At 41.3% G+C, this 19606-nt stretch overlaps 1 protein-coding gene across 2 annotated transcripts in view; it reads right to left on the bottom strand.

Moving 5' to 3' along the window:
- The window catches only part of KAT2B (lysine acetyltransferase 2B), a 120691-nt gene that overhangs the window by 4263 nt on the left and 96822 nt on the right, over positions 1–19606 (bottom strand). For both annotated transcript variants that reach the window (XM_044294495.1, XM_044294498.1), the window contains exons 13-16: positions 11668–11811; positions 7701–7815; positions 4220–4256; positions 749–812 (exon numbers count right to left, since the gene is read on the bottom strand). In XM_044294495.1, coding sequence (XP_044150430.1) covers positions 749–812; positions 4220–4256; positions 7701–7815; positions 11668–11811 — 360 coding nt within the window. The remainder of the gene's footprint in view (positions 1–748; positions 813–4219; positions 4257–7700; positions 7816–11667; positions 11812–19606) is intronic.

The raw sequence follows: 19606 nt of genomic DNA, 5'->3' as shown, positions 1-19606 counted from the left end.
ATTCAAGTGAATGGAGCGAGTACTTATTACACTGCACTGCCGAAACTTCCGAGACGATGGACAATGTAATGAATAAGAAGCAGTCTTTCTGTTATCCATTGGTACATAACTGTGGCAGGGGGTACAGCCCCGAGTTTGGTATGAAATGCATATTGCATTTTTTTACGGTAATTATGTTTAGAGGACAGAAAACGCACTTAAATTAAATCCATCAAGAAATAAATGAAAAATGTGGCTTTTCTGATTTGCATCCACCAGTTCCTTATTACTTGTATGGAGTGACGGAATCATGTTGACTAGGCATGAATACTCCCTTTGTTAGATACTACTGGATACAAAAGTGGGACTGTATAAATTACAGCTTGGAATGTGGGAAAGGATAAATGAAAATCTGGGCCAATGTATTCCAATCTGTGGCTGTCCAGCTGTGGCAAAACTACAACTCCCATCATGCCCTGACATGCTGTGGCTATCAGGGTACGATAGAAGTTTCAGTTTTGCAACAGCTGGAGAGCCACATGTTGGAGATCAGTGACCTAGGCAAATATTAGATTTTCAATTTTTCCTGGGATTATGCTTTATAATAAATATGTATCTTCATTCAGAAAGGCCTATCCTCTGACATAGATGACTACTACTACTACTACAAGCATGGTGAGATCAGTAATATAACACCTCACTGAGTGAGATAAGGCAGGCAATAGGGTTAAATCAGCTGAAGAAGCAATACAAGTACCTGTGCACTCACCTTCACCTGCTGCAGAATATTTTTCAGTGTATTGTACAGCTGATCTGCATCTTTTGGCTCTTTACTTGAAATAAAAAACATAAACCAATGTTAAAAGAAAACAAGTAAAAATAAGGACACTATTACACTAGTGCACCCCAGCTGTGGTGACCACATTGCTGTCACCGCTAACTGTCCCTGCAGTTTTTTCAGTTGCAGAATACAGGTGCGGCCTGGCAGTTAGCAGCAGATGTGGCTCGGCTCCCTTATGCCCTATTCACACGGCCGTATTTGTAATCTGTATCTAGTCCACATTTTTTCCTGATCACACATGGACCCATTCATTTCTATAGGTCCGCAAAAATAAATGGACAGAACACCACGTGCTGTCCACATCCGTATGTCCTTCTGCAGTTCCGCAAAAAAGATAGAACATGTCCTGTTCTTGTCCACTTTGCGGACAAGGATAGGCATTATTACATCCATGTTGCATCCTTTTTTTTTTTCTCTTGTTAAATACATACGTTCGTGGAATGCACCCGTAAACTAGCAGTCCCACAAAAAATGTTTTTATTCTCTGACCTGTTAGGAAGGTACTTGATGTAATATGTAGTGAATGTAATCTTCTCATTAGTGACTGTATTTGTGAGTTATCCTCTCCCTTCTGATCCTAAGCTGTGTCATGTGACCAATTCTCTGACCTCCAACTGACACAGAACAGGAAGCCAGTTACTTCTCTATTCATTCCTATGAGACTGACATTAAGGCTCCCATAGGAATACACAGAGAAACTGACTCCCTATCCACACATAAGATGCTGTGTTATTTGGAAAGTCTGATTGCTGGTCACATGACACAGCTGAGGATCAGAAGGAAGGTTATAAGTCATGAATACAGACACCGGTAAGAAGATTACATTCACTACAGATTACATCATGTACCTTTCTAGCAGGTCAGAGAATACAATTTGCTGGCGTTCTCCTTTAGGGTCCATTCACACGTCTGTATGTGTTTTGCGGATCCGCAAAACACCGACACCGGTAATGTGCGTTCTGCATTTTGCGGACCGCACATCCCTGGCACTCTCATAAAAAATGCTTTTTCTTGTCCGCAATTGCAGACAAGAATAGGACATGTTCTATTTTTTGCGGATCCGGAAGTGCGGAGCTGCAAATGCGGATAGCACATTCCCGGCCCCATTGAAAATGAATGGTCTGCACCTGTTCCGCAAAATTGCGGAATGAATGCGGACCCATTTTGCGGACGTGTGAATAAACCCTTAAGCTGAATTAAGTCAGTTTATTTCAAATTCAAAATGTTTGGTACTTTATTAGATTAGAAGTAATATAACGGCTATGGACACCTTGGGGAACAAAAATTATATTTTCAGTTGATATTTATTAATTTTTAACATTTTCGTCTTCTAGTTTTCACCGATCTACATACTGCTCTTTTAAAATCCATCAAAGAGCTGCTCTACAGGCTTGAACTGCAGCCCTGTCTGTACTTTCGTAACAGATCATGAACACTCATTCAAGCTAAGTTCTTATCAAACTAAGAAATAAATGACAATTTTAATAAAGACCAATTGGTGCCCATAGCCTTTAAAGGGGTTAGGCCATGAGTGATGTAAAAAATGCAAATCCAACATCATATAGTACATGGCACACCAGCCCTGCACTTCACCAGAGCTCTCCCCATTCATTGCTCTAATTGCTCCGCTAGATTCTATTCACGCTGGCAGCTCGGGTGGGGGGTATCCTTTCTGGTTTAAACCTCTTTATGTAACGGTCACAGCCTATAACATGAACACGTGCGTTTAGTAGGTGGATGTGAATATTACTATACAGCTCAAACACCAGGTGGCGCCGTTGGTGTATTGGAGTATTTTTGTAACAGAAAGTAAATTATAAAAGTAACTAGTGTTTAATGCTAAATTATATTAAAATAAGATTTAATGGCGGGACAACCCGTTTCAGTAAAGCTGTCTGTAAATGTGCAGGGTTTGGTGAGATTTGTTCAGGTTTTTGATGCAGTGTTTGAAGCCAAAACCAGTAATGGATTAAAAAATAAAGAGAAGATGTAGTATCTGTGCAAAAAAACTGATGCCGCCTGTGTGCCTTCTGCAATTTGCGAAACGGACCAGGAGGCCTATTTTAGAAATGCCTATTCTTGTCCACATTCACAGCTCCAGTTTGATTTTTTATTTAAGTTAGGTAACCCCTGTAAAGCGCATCTGTCAGCAGATTTGTACCTATGACACTGGCTGACCTGTTGCATGTGCACTTGGCAGCTGAAGGCATCTCTGTTGGTCCCATGTACATATGTGCCCACATTCCTGAGAAAAACGTAATGTTAATATATGCAAATGAGCCTCTAGGAGCAATGGGGGCGTTGCCATTACACCTAGAGGCTCTGCTTACTGCCTGGCCCTGTTGCAGAGAGAGCAAATCCTCTAGGTGTAACAACAACGCCCCCGTTGCTCCTAGAGGCTAATTTGCATATATTAAAACTTCATTTGAACATGCGGGCACATATGAACATGGGACCAACACAGATGTCTTCAGCACATGTAACAGGTCAGCCAGTGTCATAGGTACATGGGGTATGAGTCTATCAGCATGGCACATTTTGACTTTGATTTGCCCTCTCTTCTTTGCAAAAACACTCCAAATCTGTCAGACAGCCCTCTTCAGATCACCCCACAGATTTTAGATCGGATTCAGGTCTGAGCTCTGGCTGGGCCATTCCAAAACTTTCATCTTCTTGTTGCTGTAGGCCTCTTGGTCGCCTCCCAGACCAGTTTTCTTTTCGTCTTTTCATCAATTTTGGAGGGACGTCCAGTTCTTGGTAATGTCACTGTTGTGCAATATTTTCTCCACTTGATGATGACTGTCTTCACTGTGTTCCATGGTATATCTAATGCCTTGGGAATTCTTTTGTACCCTTCTCCTGATTAATACCTTTTAACAATGAGATCCCTCTGATGCTTTGGAAGCTCTCTGCGGACCATGGCTTTTGCTGTGGGATGCGACTAAGAAAATTTCAGGAAAGCTGAACTTTATTTGGGGTTAATCAGAGGCACTTTAAATGATGGCAGGTGTATGCTGACTCCTATTTAACATGATTTTGCTTAATTCTGAACACAGCTACATTCCCAGTTATAAGAGGGTGTGCACACTTATGCAACCACATTATTTTAGTTTTTTGGGTTTTCTTCCCCCCACCTAAAAGATTTCAGTTTGTTTTTCAATTGAGTTGTACAGTTTTTAGGTCACATTAAAGGTGGAAAAAGTTCTGAAATAATTTATCTTTGTCTCATTTTTTTTATATCACAGAAACCTGACATTTTAACGGGTGTGTAGACTTTTTATATCCACTGTATATGCTACCGACATAACAGACAATGAGCAGGTTTGCAGCCAAACTGTATAAAAGAGACATACTGCAATGATATCACTCCACATAAAATATAACTGAAATGTAATCTACCTTCTATCTTTTATGATTGGCTTCCATCCCGTGTCTCCTGTAAGAGAATAGAATAAAATGAGAGCCCACAACCACATTTACATGGTGACTTATATTTAACCTCAGCAATATTCCTGAATGTTACAGCTAATATATAATCATCTGTACAGCAGCGAAGGAGATTCTATAATGACATTTATCAGCAGTCACATGACCTGGATTTACAGAACTGATTCCCAATGATCCATTCAGTCATTCTAGGACCACGTCCAATATCATATACACATGATGGCATATATGGCTAGGTATTATGATTTAGTTCTTAATGAGAAATTTTATGATGAATTGCCAACACTGAGGTGAGGATTTCGGCTCCATCAATGAAAATCAAAAATGCCAGACAGCAGAATAAAGAAATGTGGTATTGTAAATAAAAGAGCCCTTGCCCTGCGCGATCCAGCGCAGGGCAAGGGAGAGCATTGGAGCATGAAATGCTCCGATGCTAACTACAGGGGGGCTGTCTAGGTGAAGTTTTGGGTATGTCCGGGTTCAGCTCTAAATCCGGACAACCCCTTTAAAGGGGCATTCCAGTTATCCCTATCCATAAGATAAGTGACTATTAGACTGTTGGAGGTCCGACTTCTGGCTCTCGAGAATGTGCTCTATACCCTGAAATGAATGGCGCTGCATGGCGAGCATGCACACTGCTGCTCCGCTCATCAATATGTGACTGCCAGAGATAGAGGTGGCGATTGGCTGTCAGTGCAGCAGAAATGAATGTAGCTGTACTGCACATGCTTAACCTGCCGCTCCGTTTTGGGGTACAAGACTGCCGTTCTTGTGATCAGTGAGGGTGCCAGGAGTCCGACCCTCACCGATCTAATAGTTAGCCCCTATCTTATGTAAAGGCGATAACTTCAGTTAACTGGAATACTGCTTTAACCTTCTCCGGACTGCATAACGCACGGATGCGTCCGGGAGGCGGTCGATTCATTCCTCCTGGACGCATCTGTGCGTCAGTCTCGCCTCTCGCGAGATTCCTGTGAACGCGCGCACACAGGCGTGTGAATTTTTTATTTTTTGTCACAAGTTAGCGGAAAATGATGATTTTTTTTTTTTCTTAGGGCTCTTTCACACTTGCGTTATTGTCTTCCGGCATAGAGTTCCGTCGTCGGGGCTCTATGCCGGAAGAATCCTGATCAGGATTATCCTAATGCATTCTGAATGGAGTGAAATCCGTTCAGGATGCATCAGGATGTCTTCAGTTCCGGAACGGATCGTTTTTTGGCCGGAGAAAATACCGCAGCATGCTGCGCTTTTTGCTCCGGCCCAAAAAACTGAAGACTTGCCGCAAGGCCGGATCCGGAATGAATGCCCATTGAAAAGCATTGATCCGGATCTGGCCTTAAGCTAAACGTCGTTTCGGCGCATTGCCGGATCCGACGTTTAGCTTTTTTAGAGTGGTTACCATGGCTGCCGGGACGCTAAAGTCCTGGCAGCCATGGTAAAGTGTAGTGGGGAGCGGGGGAGCAGCATACTTACCATCCGTGCGGCTCCCGGGGCGCTCCAGAGTGACGTCAGGGCGCCCCAGGCGCATGGATGACGTGATCGCATGGCACGTCATGCATGCGCCTGGGGCACTCTGACGTCACTCTGGAGCGCCCCGGGAGCCGCATGGATGGTAAGTATACCGCTCGCCCGCTCCTACTATGGCAACCAGGACTTTAATAGCGTCCTGGGTGACATAGTAACACTGAAAGCATTTTGAAGACGGATCCGTCTTCAAATGCTTTCAGTACACTTGCGTTTTTCCGGATCCGGCGTGTAATTCCGGCAAGTGGAGTACACGCCGGATCCAGACAACGCAAGTGTGAAAGAGGCCTAACAAAGTCTCATATTCCACTAACTTGTGACAAAAAATAAAAACTTCCATGAACTCACTATGCCCATCACGAAATACCTTGTGGTGTCTTCTTTCCAAAATGGGGTCACTTGTGGGGTAGTTATACTGCCCTGGCATTTTAGGGGCCCAGAAGCGTGCAAAGTAGTTTGAAATCAAAATCTGTAAAAAATGGCCGGTGAAATCCGAAAGGTGCTCTTTGGAATGTGGGCCCCTTTGCCCACCTAGACTGCAAAAAAAGTGTCACACATGTGGTATCGCCGTACTCAGGAGAAGTTGGGCAATGTGTTTTGGGGTGTCATTTTACATATACCCATGCTGGGTGAGAGACAACTTTTTCCATTTTTTTTATACAAAGTTGGCATTTGACCAAGATATTTATCTCACCCAGCATGGGTATATGTAAAATGACACCCCAAAACACATTCCCCAACTTCTCCTGAGTACGGCGATACCACATGTTTGACACTTTTTTGCAGCCTAGGTGGGCAAAGGGGCCCAAATTCCAAAGAGCACCTTTCGGATTTTACCGGCCATTTTTTTTACAGATTTTGATTTCAAACTACTTCGCACGCATTTGGGCCCCTAAAATGCCAGGGCAGTATAACTACCCCACAAGTGACCCCATTTTGGAAAGAAGACACCCCAAGGTATTTCATGATGGGCATAGTGAGTTCATGGAAGTTTTTATTTTTTGTCACAAGTGGAATATGAGACTTTGTAAGGAAATAAAAAAAAATCATCATTTTCCGCTAACTTGTGACGAAAAATAAAAAGTTCTATGAACTCACTATGCCCATCAGCAAATACCTTAGGGTGTCTACTTTCCGAAATGGGGTCATTTGTGGGGGTTTTCTACTGTCTGGGCATTGTAGAACCTCAGGAAACATGACAGGTGCTCAGAAAGTCAGAGATGTTTCAAAAAGCGGAAATTCACATTTTTGTACCATAGTTTGTAAACGCTATAACTTTTACCCAAACCATTTTTTTTTTTAACCCAAACTTTTTTTTTTTTATCAGACATGTAAAACAATAAATGTAGGGAAAAATTTATATATAGATGTCATTTTTAAAAAAAATTTACAACTGAAAGTGAAAAAAGTCATTTTTTTGCAAAAATTTAGTTAAATTTCGATTAATAACAAAAAAAGTAAAAATGTCAGCAGCAATGAAATACCACCAAATGAAAGCTCCATTAGTGAGAAGAAAAGGAGGTAAATGTCATTTGGGTGGTAAGTTGCATGACCGAGCAATAAATGGTGAAAGTAGTGTAGTGCAGAAGTGTAAAAAGTGGACTGGTCATTAAGGGCGTTTCAGCTAGGGGGGTTGAAGTGGTTAAGTCAATTCAGATAAAGGGATACAAGGACTGCTTTATAACAGGGGTAGATTTGATTTTGTCTCTTGTGATGTGTGAGGTCAACATGTGCCAAATCTATTAAGAGCTGCGCAACTTTTAACTACCTCCTTCACTTTGGCTTGTGTAAAAAATAAAATAAAATAAAAGACTATGGCAAATGTGAGAGGCATTTTGAACAGTCTGTTGCATAAGCCACATTGTGAATAGAAAACTTATGTGCAAATAGAAAAAAATGAGATACGTACGGATTCCAGGGATACTTTCAATCGGTATTTGTCGCACCCCTTCTTTGAAACATGACAAGCCGGGGTACACCTTCCTTATCTGTGCTTGTTTCCTTTCAATCATTTTTTTGATAATCTATAATAACAATTATTTCTGTTTAGTCATCAAGAATTATAACACATAATTTTATGAACATTGCAACTTAAAGGGATTCTGTGGTTTCTAGATATTGATGACCTATCCTTTGGACAGGTCATCAGTGGTGGCCCAACACCAGGCCTCATAGCAGCCTCCAACTAACACCAAGAACAGGGTTAGTAGCACAGCTCCGTCCTCTGTTTAGTGGCTTTGCTGGGTTACTGCCACGCTCCACAGCTCAAGTATCAAAATGTTAATGTCACATTAAAGGGGTTTTCCGAGATTACTGATGACCTATCCTGCCTTTATACTTGCTCTGACTCCTCTTAAGGAGATTTGTGTGCTGTGTGAATGCAGGCAAATTTTATTCACATCATTAAATGTACATGAGGTTAGCAGCTTTTCTATTTTGACACAGTTGAATTTGGTTCCTTTGATAAATCCTTGCACACAGTTGAATTTGGTTCCTTTGATAAATCCTTGCACAAAAGAGTTTCTTTTACTGATAACTTGTCCTCTGCATAGGTCATCAGTATCAGACCGGTGGAAGCCTGACACCCAGGACCCCTGCCGATCAGCTGCTTGAGAAGGCATTGGCGCTCATAGTAGTGCCGCAGCCTTCTCCAGGCTTCCCTAGGCCATGTGATGTCCCATTCACAGGGAATGCAGGGGCCTCTATTGAGAACTTAAAGGGGTATTCTCACCTTAGACAATAATGGCATCTCTGGGACCTGCACCTATCTCAAGAACAGAGTCCCCCAAATGCCGTCTAAGTGGCTACATATCCATGCTGCGGCTGATAGCAGACGTGGATGAGTGGATGCCTTTAAGGTGTAACCTTCATGTTTTCACCCAAAAAATCTATTTTTGCATATGTTACTGCTGCAGCAGCATTATGCATAAAGCAATCTTTTTTTTTTTTTTTTAAATATCTCTTTATTTCCATCATCTCAACAGAATAGAAAAAATTTCAACATTAATAAGAAAAAGTTAAATTTTTAGTCTATCAAAAACATACTAGTTTTTTCTATACATAAACATGTATCTTCAATCCCCATTTACCCACCCACGTACCACCCTTATGGGGAGGGAGAGGGGGACGTGTGATAAACAAAACAAACATATTTCATCGACACTTTTTACTTTTCTACTATGGCCCTCCATCACTCGTTCTTCTTTAATCAGGTTATCCACTGCTTTTCTCCAATGTCCCACTGTTGGTGGGTCCGCCCCTACCCATTTCTTAAGTATAAGGAGTCTATCTTTAAATAGCACTTAGCCTCAAATGTTCGGTTGCCCCCAAAATACAAGTCACAGGATCTTCTGATATTTGAACCTTCAAAATTAGGTATACAGTATCTGTTATTTCTGTCCAATATCTGAACAGTCTTGGGCATCTCCAAAAACAATGTATTAGATCGGCATTCTCTCCCCCGCATTTTGTACAATTGTCCAAAACTCTAACACCCATTCTTTTCAATATCCGTGGGGATCGATGCAACCTATGAACTACGAAAAATTGTGAGATCTTATGTGAGCCCCTATTAGAAACTCCAGAATAGTTTTTTAAAGCATCGTTCCATTTTTCTTCCGTAAAGAATTGGAGTTCATTTTCCCATTTTTTTCTGGCAGTTATTGTAACCCATAAAGCAATCTTTAGTTTCTTCACATACCACATTTTTCCTTGAGTTTTTCCCTTAGTTACGGCTGTTTAAACATTTACAATATGAGGACCTTCTCTGGATGGATCCTCTGCCAGTTCTCTGAGGCCAAAACTGCTTTCCCTCACTTCCCATACACACTTGCTGTGGCCAGCAGCTCCCTGCCAGCCAATCAGATTGGATTATTGAGAGACACGCCTCCTCACTCTGAAGCCTAATGCAGGCATGCAGTGTTAAGGACCGCACCTCTGTCTTCTTAGCCGGAGACAGACAAGCCCTAGCAACTATCTTTAAAGGAGCAGTGGAAAGGGACAGAGGACATTAATGAAAGCTGTTATTATAAGGTAATTACAGATCTTTAGACAATCTCAGGTATACATGCCTAGCTCTAATAAACTAGCAAATAAAAAAATATGACAGTTATCCTTTAAACTTTTGTGACACATGAAATATCTGCTAACTACGTTCCAGAGAAATGTGTTCAGATTCTCAATTGTAAAAATCTGAAATCTGTCAGGAAGCGGTTTGAAGCTCATATACTGTTTGTCAAATTTGGAAGTTCAATCTCAGAGTTCACTGAAATTACTTTTTGACTTTTCTGAAGTTATTATGACATGTAAAAAGATTTCTGGTGCATTTTACCTTTAATCAAAAAGAAAAAATCTCCAAGATGCTTTTTTTTTACAATATTAAAATAATTTTATTTGAACGGCGGAACATTTTAGGAAAAAAAAGAACGAAGACCGGAATTCCCATATAGTGGGAATGCACATACTGAATGGTATATTGACTTCACTGTGGACAGGCTGATAATGTCATTAAGCAGAGGTCTACGAATGGAGATGAATTCTTGAAATGTGCAAACTTTTTACATTTGAAGACAACGGTCACAATTTATGGCGAGGCTGCCATGGTCACGTTACAAGACTGACATTGCTTTCACAGTTGTTCTTATGTAACTCTTAAACTTTAATTATCATTTGATCAATGCAGGTATTTGTCTATGAGGTTGAGTATTTAATTTACCAAGCTGAAATGTAATTAACATTTCCCAGGAATTCAATGATTGGATTCATTAATGGCTTCAATTTTCCGCTTTGCTGATTTATAATAACATCATGGAAGTCATCTATTCAATATCACGGATTATTGATTCTGCTGGTAAAATGTCATTCACTGACCATATTAAGTGTGGCGCCATAAATACGGTAATCTTTTACTTTCATTTAATGAGGCGCATTATACACTTATCAGCCATGGTCGTATTTAGCCATGTCCAAAATGTTATTTTAAGGACTGTAGTACCGTTCAACTTAAATGGCCATTTAAAGAGGTTGTTACATGAAAAATATTCTACATTTTTCAAACCAGTACCTGGATCTGAACACTTTTGTAATGGCATGTAATAAAAAATTTAGTATAAACCCTGAGCGATTAAATGAAATCTATTTGTATAGCGCCGCCAGCTGTTTGTTTTTTTCCTTAATTTTTCTGTCCACTTCACTGAGGTGTAATCACATGTTCCGTTCCATCCTTCAATTCCCACCAGCCCTATCTTCTGATACAAGCTGTGAAAGTTACAGGGAGAGAGCTGCAGCTGTAAGGACATGCCCCTTAGAAAGGACACACCCCCCCTGAGCTGACAGCTTGAAATAAATCTAGCAGAACAATTGGAGTAATGAATGGGAGACCTCTGGATACATGTGAGAGGTTCGGGGCTGGTTCCTGCTGTTATAAAAAGTTTGTCATTTACTATATGATGTCTGATTTTCACTTTTTACATTATTTAACGGTATATCCACTTTATATACTATAAATAAATGTTTGACAAGTGTGGGTCAAACCTCTGGGGATCACACCCAACTCTAGAACAGGGCCTCACTGCAAATGGAGAGGCGGCAGAGCATGTGCGACTTTCTCCATTCACTTCTAGGGGAGTTCAAAAAAATAGGAAAAAAATTAAAATAAAGCTATTTTCAGAACTTGCATAGAAGTGAATTGATAAAACCGCACGCGCGCAGCCACTACATTCCTGCAAGGCAATACCCCATTCTGCAGCCAGAGGCAGCGCTTCCAGGCTCTATGCCTGGTTTGATAATGATTTCCCTGGTGACAGATGTCGTTTGAGTTAAAATCAAGTATAAATGACGGTAACTCATATAACCAAGCCTGCCCACAAATACTGTACCTCTTTCTGTTTCTTAATGATGACAGAGAATTCAGTGTATGGAATTCTGGGATTTAACTCGCATCCCATTAAAGTGGCTCCTTCATAGTCCTTAATGTATCCAACATACCTTCCTTTAGGTACTTTAATATCTTTAGAAAAGCCCTAAAATATGGAGTGAAAAGTAGAGGAAATCAATTCAAATCATTAGCATTGTCTGTTTTATAAAATATAACCTGATACTACAGACAAAACAAATGTATTAAGATGGGCTACAATTTGCACAATTTTTTGGAAACTTTCTGGCTCAGCCTCCACCCAGTTAATGCTTCCTAATTTTAGAGCATATATGTTGTGCGTTTTTTTTTTACAAAATACTGGCACAAAACTTATCACATGCAATCTATTTCCCTGTTATAGAAAAAATTAGAATAAGTTAAAGGTGTTGTGCCAAGTTTATAAGTTATTCCCTATCCACAGTATAGGGGATAACTATCTAATCCTTGAGGTCCGACTACTGGAATCCCCACTGATCACAAGAACGGGAGTCCCGTTCCCCTGTTCTGATTGAGCCGCAGGGTCGCCCATCTGCAGCACTCCCACAGAGAATTAATGGAGTGTAAGTGCGCATGCATGACCTGCCACTGGAGAAAGACCCCGTTTCTCGTGATAGGTGGGATGCAGCAGTCGGACCCCCAGCAATCAGCTAGTTATCCCATTTCCTATGATAGGCTATAACTTATAAACTTGGCATAACCCCTTTAAACACTATGTACACATTTGGGGGCAATTTTTTATTGCATTGTACTCATTTTTCTTTTTCAAATTCTTTTTTTTTTTAAACAAAGTTTTCTTTATTTTATTCAAAATAAATTCTCTTACATAGCATTTTCACTGCATGTCGCAGAGCATTGAATAAAGTATACTTTTTACATTGCAAAATATCAGTCATAATGTTAAAACATCACAATAGTATAATCAGTATGATACATGCCTTGCAAGGAAAAAGAAAATTATAAGTAAAATAACATTTAACAAAACCCCTCCCTCCCTAGTCCTCCCACACCATGCTCAAGGATGTCTGATCCTTCAACCCCCTTCTCTTACTGTATTGTCAGTACAATATATTTCAAAAATATAATGGTGTGTTATGCATTCCCTAGTTTCTTATATACAATCTTCCTATGCTCCCATTCATTACCGCCTTTGAATACCACTCTGTATATCTAAAGGATGCCATCAGCTCTCCGACATCCCCCCGTGAGAGGTGTCGTTCAATAAAGGTTTGCCATTTACGAAAGAAACCCCTCGTCTTTTTTTCTTTTTGGTGTTCCGTGTCCAATTTGTCTATATACATAAAATGGGACATCTGGGAAATTAGTTCACTAACTTGAGGGATACTTGGTTTAAGCCAATTGTTTAAAAGGCCTCGGAGAGATGTCAGAAGAGCAACCTCCACTATCAACTTAGGTTTAGAGGCTTCATCAAATATATGGAAAAGGAGTGTCTCAGGACTGTAAGTCAAAGTTTCCCCCCACGTACCCCTGATCCAATCAGACACCTCCTTCCAGAAGGTTTGGACATGTGAACACTCCCAAACACAATGTAGCAAATCTGCTCGGTCTGCATCACATTTCGGGTATTTAGTCAAGTAATCTGTTTTAGGAGCTTTTCTTAAGATGTTAAATGCATAGATCGCTGAGTGTATAAGGCGAAAGTGTGATTCTCTCCATTTTTCACAAGGCACTGCCTTACAAACTCTCATCCATCCCGTCAACACCTCTTCCACTGGCAAGGATTTTTTAAGTTTCCTCTCCCATTTCTTAAAGAGGCCGGCAACTACTTTTTTGTCTGCAGACTCTCTGATATTGCTATATATGTGGGAAATAGAGTGTCTACCGTCCCCATGCGTTAATGAAAATGCTAGGGATTGGTTTGTACATTCGCTAGAGACATCTAGTAACCTCTGTTTGCAGAAATGCATAAGCTGTTGGTAAGCCAAGAACTGGGATTTTTCAAGGCCAAATCTGTCACACAGCTCTGGAAATGTCAGATATCTTTTCTCAGACAAATAAAGGACATCCAAGAGTCTGTGTATTCCTTTGGACTTCCAAGTCCTGAACATTTTGTTTTGAGCCCCTAAGGGGAACTCCTGGATGTTTCCATAATTCCAGGTATCTAGAAGCCAGTAAAGATTTCAAGGCTATCTTACGTACCTCTTTCCATGTTACCATGGTGTCTTTTAATATCAGTGAGTGTCTTAGATGGGGTGAAAGTATCCGTCTCCTCGTATGTAACAGATTTAACAATGGCCAACCACCAGCCAGTTGCTGTTCCAGAGAGGTGTTTGAGTAATGGTGAGATCTGTGCATCCAATCTAGGCAGTGTCTGAACAAACAAGCTAGATTATACAGTCTTATATTTGGGATGTTCAAGCCCCCATGGTGTCTAGGCAACATCAATTTAGATAGGGACACTCTAGGCTTTCTCCCAGACCATATAAAGGATGTGAACATGGATTGCATACCTTTGATGTCAGAGTGTTTCAAAAGTAACGGCAATGTTTGCATGGGGTACAAGAGTTTAGGGAAACATATCATCTTAATTAGGTGGCTTCTGCCCGTTAAAGACAATGGCAAGTTTTTCCTTCAAATTCTTTTTATTTGAACATTTCAGATTTAGACAAAGACAGAAGTGTTGCTACAGTATGAAAGACATGCCATCAATAATGATTTCAAAATCATTACATCCTTTTGAGTATCTCTTCCAACAATCAGCGTGGCAGTCAAACACAATATTGTGATATTTGAGAAACCTTTACAAAAAGGAAAAGGGAAGGGAGAGGGAAGGGGGGGGGGGGCAAGGAGTATGCTACACTTGAAGAGCGCCTAGAGTTCCTTTTAGAGAAGAAACAAGGTACCAGGAGGTACAGTACAGACCAAAAGTTTGGACATACCTTCTCATTCAAAGAGTTTTCTTTATTTTCATGACTATTAAGGCATTCACACTGAAGGCATCAAAACTATGAATTATATACATAACAAAAAAGTGTGAAACAACTGAAAATATGTCATATTCTAGGTTCTTCAAAGTAGCCACCTTTTGCTTTGATTACTGCTTTGCACACTCTTGGTATTCTCTTGATGAGCTTCAAGAGGTAGTCACCTGAAATAGTCTTCCAACAGTCTTGAAGGAGTTCCCAGAGATGCTTAGCACTTGTTGGCCCTTTTGCCTTCACTCTGCGGTCCAGCTCACCCCAAACCATCTCGATTGGGTTCAGGTCCGGTGACCACTCTCCTTCATGGTCAAATAGCCCTTACACAGCCTGGAGGTGTGTTTGGGGTCATTGTCCTGTTGAAAAATAAATGATGGTCCAACTAAACGCAAACCGGATGGAATAGCATGCCGCTGCAAGATGCTGTGGTAGCCATGCTGGTTCAGTATGCCTTAAATTTTGAATAAATCCCCAACAGTGTCACCAGCAAAGCACCCTCCACACCATCACACCTCCTCCTCCATGCTTCACGGTGGGAACCAGGCATGTAGATTCCATCCGTTCACCTTTTCTGCGTCGCACAAAGACACGGTGGTTGGAACCAAAGATCTCAAATTTGGACTCATCAGACCAAAGCACAGATTTCCACTGGTCTAATGTCCATTCCTTGTGTTCTTTAGCCCAAACAAGTCTCTTCTGCTTGTTGCCTGTCCTTAGCAGTGGTTTCCTAACAGATATTCTACCATGAAGGCCTGATTCACACAGTCTCCTCTTAACAGTTGTTCTAGAGATGTGTCTGCTGCTAGAACTCTGTGTGGCATTGACCTGGTCTCTAATCTGAGCTGCTGTTAACCTGCGATTTCTGAGGCTGGTGACTCGGATGAACTTATCCTCCGCAGCAGAGGTGACTCTTGGTCTTTCTTTCCTGGGGTGGTCTGCATGTGAGCCAGTTTTTTGTAGCGCTTGATGGTTTTTGTGACTGCACTTGGGAATACTTTCAAAGTTTTCCCAATTTTTCGGACTGACTGACCTTCATTTCTTAAAGTAATGATAGCCACTCGTTTTTCTTTACTTAGCTGCTTTTTTCTTGCCATAATACAAATTCTAACAGTCTATTCAGTAGGACTATCAGCTGTGTATCCATCTGACTTATCCACAACGCAACTGATGGTCCCAACCCCATTTATAAGGCAAGAAATCCCACTTATCAAACCTGACAGGGCACACCTGTGAAGTAAAAACCATTTCAGGTGACTACCTCTTGTAGCTCATCAAGAGAATGCCAAGAGTGTGCAAAGCAGTAATCAAAGCAAATGGTGGCTACTTTGAAGAACCTAGAATATGACATATTTTCAGTTGTTTCACACTTTTTTGTTATGTATATAATTCATAGTTTTGATGCCTTCAGTGTGAATCTACAATTTTCATAGTCATGAAAATAAAGAAAACTCTTTGAATGAGAAGGTGTGTCCAAACTTTTGGTCTGTATTGTATATTGACATGGTTTGACCACCTCCGATATTTCGGAGGAGCTAAAATGCGTAATAAGGAAGGTTTTCCATTTTTGGAAAAAATTCTTAGCAGAACTTTCTTCATGCCTCTCCGCCTCAATCCGGTCATACCTCAACATTATCTTCAATTGCGAGACCACTGCTGAGATATCCGGCATATGATCAGGGAGCCAATGATGTAATAAGACTCTCTTAGCCACCAGCAAAATTGAATGAAAGAAAAGAGGAACTGTTTGCGAGCGAGTGGATTGGTGAGCTGGTAGACAAATATAGTGAACCAAGAGTGTATGAGGTTCAATGGGGAGAGAGATCAACCAGTGCGTTTTCATATACAATACTAAGTTTTCCCAAAATTTCGTGACCTGGGGACATTACCATATGGCATGCCAAAAATCTGTGGCCTCTGTTTTGCATTTGGGGCAATGGGTGATGCGATCTGGGAAATTGGGAAAGGCTGGGAAGTTAAATCCATATATGGCGTTATGCATCATTTTAAAATAAGATTCTTGCCATCTCTCATTTATGACACAGGAGCGGACCTTTGCCCATCCTTCTAAGATTTTGTCCTTGATCTTATCATCCATCATGGTTTGTTCCCATTTGCAGGAAGGTTTGGATGGTATCGCTTTCGTGAAATTCCCAGACATGGCTCTGTAGAGACCCGAGAGCGACACCACTCGTGGAAAGTTACCTATTATGTCATCAAAGGTGGTTGTGGTTGCTCCCTTGGAGAGATCCGGACCTTATGTTTGCAGAATTCCATCCCCTGCATAATATGCAAAAAATGAGAAACTGGAAGTTGGTGTCTTTCCTTCAGTTCCCTGGGTGACAACCATCGTTTCTCCCCCATGTGCATCAGATGCTCTGCCCTTACTATGCCCCTGGATTTCCAGTCCCTAGAAAACCTTTCATGTATCTCTTGAGGAAACTCTTAGTGATTCCATAACGGCATCCGTTTGGACATGGAGTGAGGAAGTCCAAATGTTTTCCTAATAATTTTCCAAGCCACTACTGTGTCTCTTATTAGCACTGAGTTTTTTACCTCTGGAGGGAGAGCAGCCAGGTTAGAATGTAGACAAGACACCAGGCCCCAAGGATCCACTAAGCTTTGTTCTAAGTCTCTGTTAGAGAAGTGATCTGTGTCGTGTATCCAATCCATTATATGATGTTATATCCCTGTATATTTCGAAATTTCACTCCACCCTCCGGCTTTCATAGCATAAATTTGTAGTGATATCCGGGGCCGTTTACCCGACGATACAAACACAGTGAAGGCCCTGTTGAGAGTGTTAACATCTGTGTGTTTTAGCAAGATTGGAAGAGTTTGGAGAGGATATAATAGTTTGGAAAAGCTCATCATTTTGATCAGGTGACACTTGCCTAGAAATGACAAAGGAAGGGTATGCCATTTCTTTAGTTCTGCTACTATCTTTCCTATAAGTGGCGGATAATTCAGATTGTATAGTTAGCTGGGGAGCTTACCAATTTTCTGTCCCAGGTATGTTATGTGTTGTTTTACTGACGAGGTGGTGAACCCGTTCTTCTGCCATAAAAGTGGGGGATTTTTGGTTTGTAGTTCCAGAATTTCACTTTTGGCGGAGTTTATGTGATGAGCTGAAGCAATTTAGTTGGTCCATCAAAGGGTGTAGATGTTGCTGGGGGTTTGACATAAATATTAAGAGATCGTCCGCATATAATGCCATTTTGACCTCTTTCTTGCCCACCTAATGCCTGAATATATATCTGAATCTTCTAAGAGTCTGGCCAGGGGTTCAAGAGCTAAGTCAAACAGCAGTGGAGAGAAAGGACAGCCCTGCCTGGTGCCTTTTTGGAGGGGGAAGATAGGGGACAAAAACCCACCTGTGTGTACTCTGGCCCTCGGGTCTGTATAGAGACCAGTTAGAAAGGTATAGATGTCACCAAAGGTCTGGAATCTGTCGAACACTGCCCCCAGCCAGTCCCGCCTAAATATATCAAAAGCTATTTCCGCATCAAAAGCCAGCATTATGGAGGCCGTTTCTGGCTGAGGGCGTTGCCGGACCCAGTCCAGGGTAGCCAGCACCATTCGGATGTTGGCTACTGCCGATCTACCTTTTATGAACCCCACCTGTGAAGGTCCCACCAGCGATGGCATCAGAGTTCCCAATCTGTCTGTCAAGATCTTTGTCATGATCTTCAGATCTTGGTTGATCAATGAAACTGGGCGGCAAGAGCTAGGATCCTGCGGATCCTTATTTGGTTTTAGTATCAGCTTTATGTAGGCTACATTTGTATGGTTGGGAAAACAGCCTGTTTGTAAAAGATGGTTGTAGTAATTACCCAGGGTAGGAGTTATCTGGGCTTGTAAAACTTTATAAAACTCTCCTGTAAACCCTTTTGGACCAGGAACCATTGTTGTAATGAATCGATTTGATTGTATTTAAAATCTTCCCCTACGTGATTTTTGAACTCAGGCTTTCTTGCTGAAGTTTGTTCAAAGTTGGTAACTTAATAGACGATAGGAACCTAGTTCCTCCCTCCCTATTGCCTGGCGTATCTTTGTACAACTTAGCATAGTACTCCTCCAGGAGTTTATTTATTATCTTGGGATTTGTGTGAGTGACTCTTTGGTCATCCTTCAATGACGTGATGATTGTGGGGGTCAGTCTACCTTTAGCTAAATTTGCTAGCATGCAGCCAGATTTGTTTCCAAAAACGAAAGAGATCCGTCTGGAATGCCATTCTGTACATAGCTTCCCTTCTATCTTCCCACCACTTGTAATCACTCCTGGCCTTAAGCCAGGTTTTCCTATCACTAATGGCAGCGGTCTGTAAGAATTTGGTGTATGCTTTTCTCAGTGTTGTGCTGACTGCTAAGTATTGTTGGGAGACTGTTTTGCGCAAGTTACTATTATAACCCATTATTCTTCCCCGCAACATGGATTTTGCCGTTTTCCAATGAGTCAAAAAATCTGATGCACCTGGGGGATTATCACCCTGAAACTCCAGCCACCAACCTTGTAGTATTTCCTTGAAATTGTCATCTTTGACCAGGAAGAAAGGAAAACACCATAGGTAGTCTGAGCCCCTTGGATGGGCATTCTGCAAAGAAATGGAGATAGGTGAGTGATCTGAAATAACTAGCTCATGAATCTCTGCATGGGTCACCCTACTAGCTATATTTATACTCGTGACTATATAATCGATGCGGGGCCAAGCTTGGCGAGCGTGAGAAAAGTGCGTGTACTCCCTGTCATCTGGATGTAGTGATCGCCATATATCTTGGATCCCAGTGGAGGTCATCAGAGGTTGTAAGACTGTGTCAGTGGCTCACTGACGACCCACTACCCTATCCGCTCTGCGACGGTCCTCATGAGTTGAGACTACTGTGTTGAAATCACCTCCTACAATCCTATTGGGAATCACATCTGAATATAACTGATTTTCTAGCTGGGCAAAGAAAGGTCTGTTTTCT

The sequence above is a fragment of the Bufo gargarizans genome, chromosome 5 (assembly GCF_014858855.1).
Source record: "Bufo gargarizans isolate SCDJY-AF-19 chromosome 5, ASM1485885v1, whole genome shotgun sequence".
NCBI lineage: Eukaryota > Metazoa > Chordata > Amphibia > Anura > Bufonidae > Bufo > Bufo gargarizans.
This window is presented reverse-complemented; position numbering and strand designations above follow the sequence as displayed.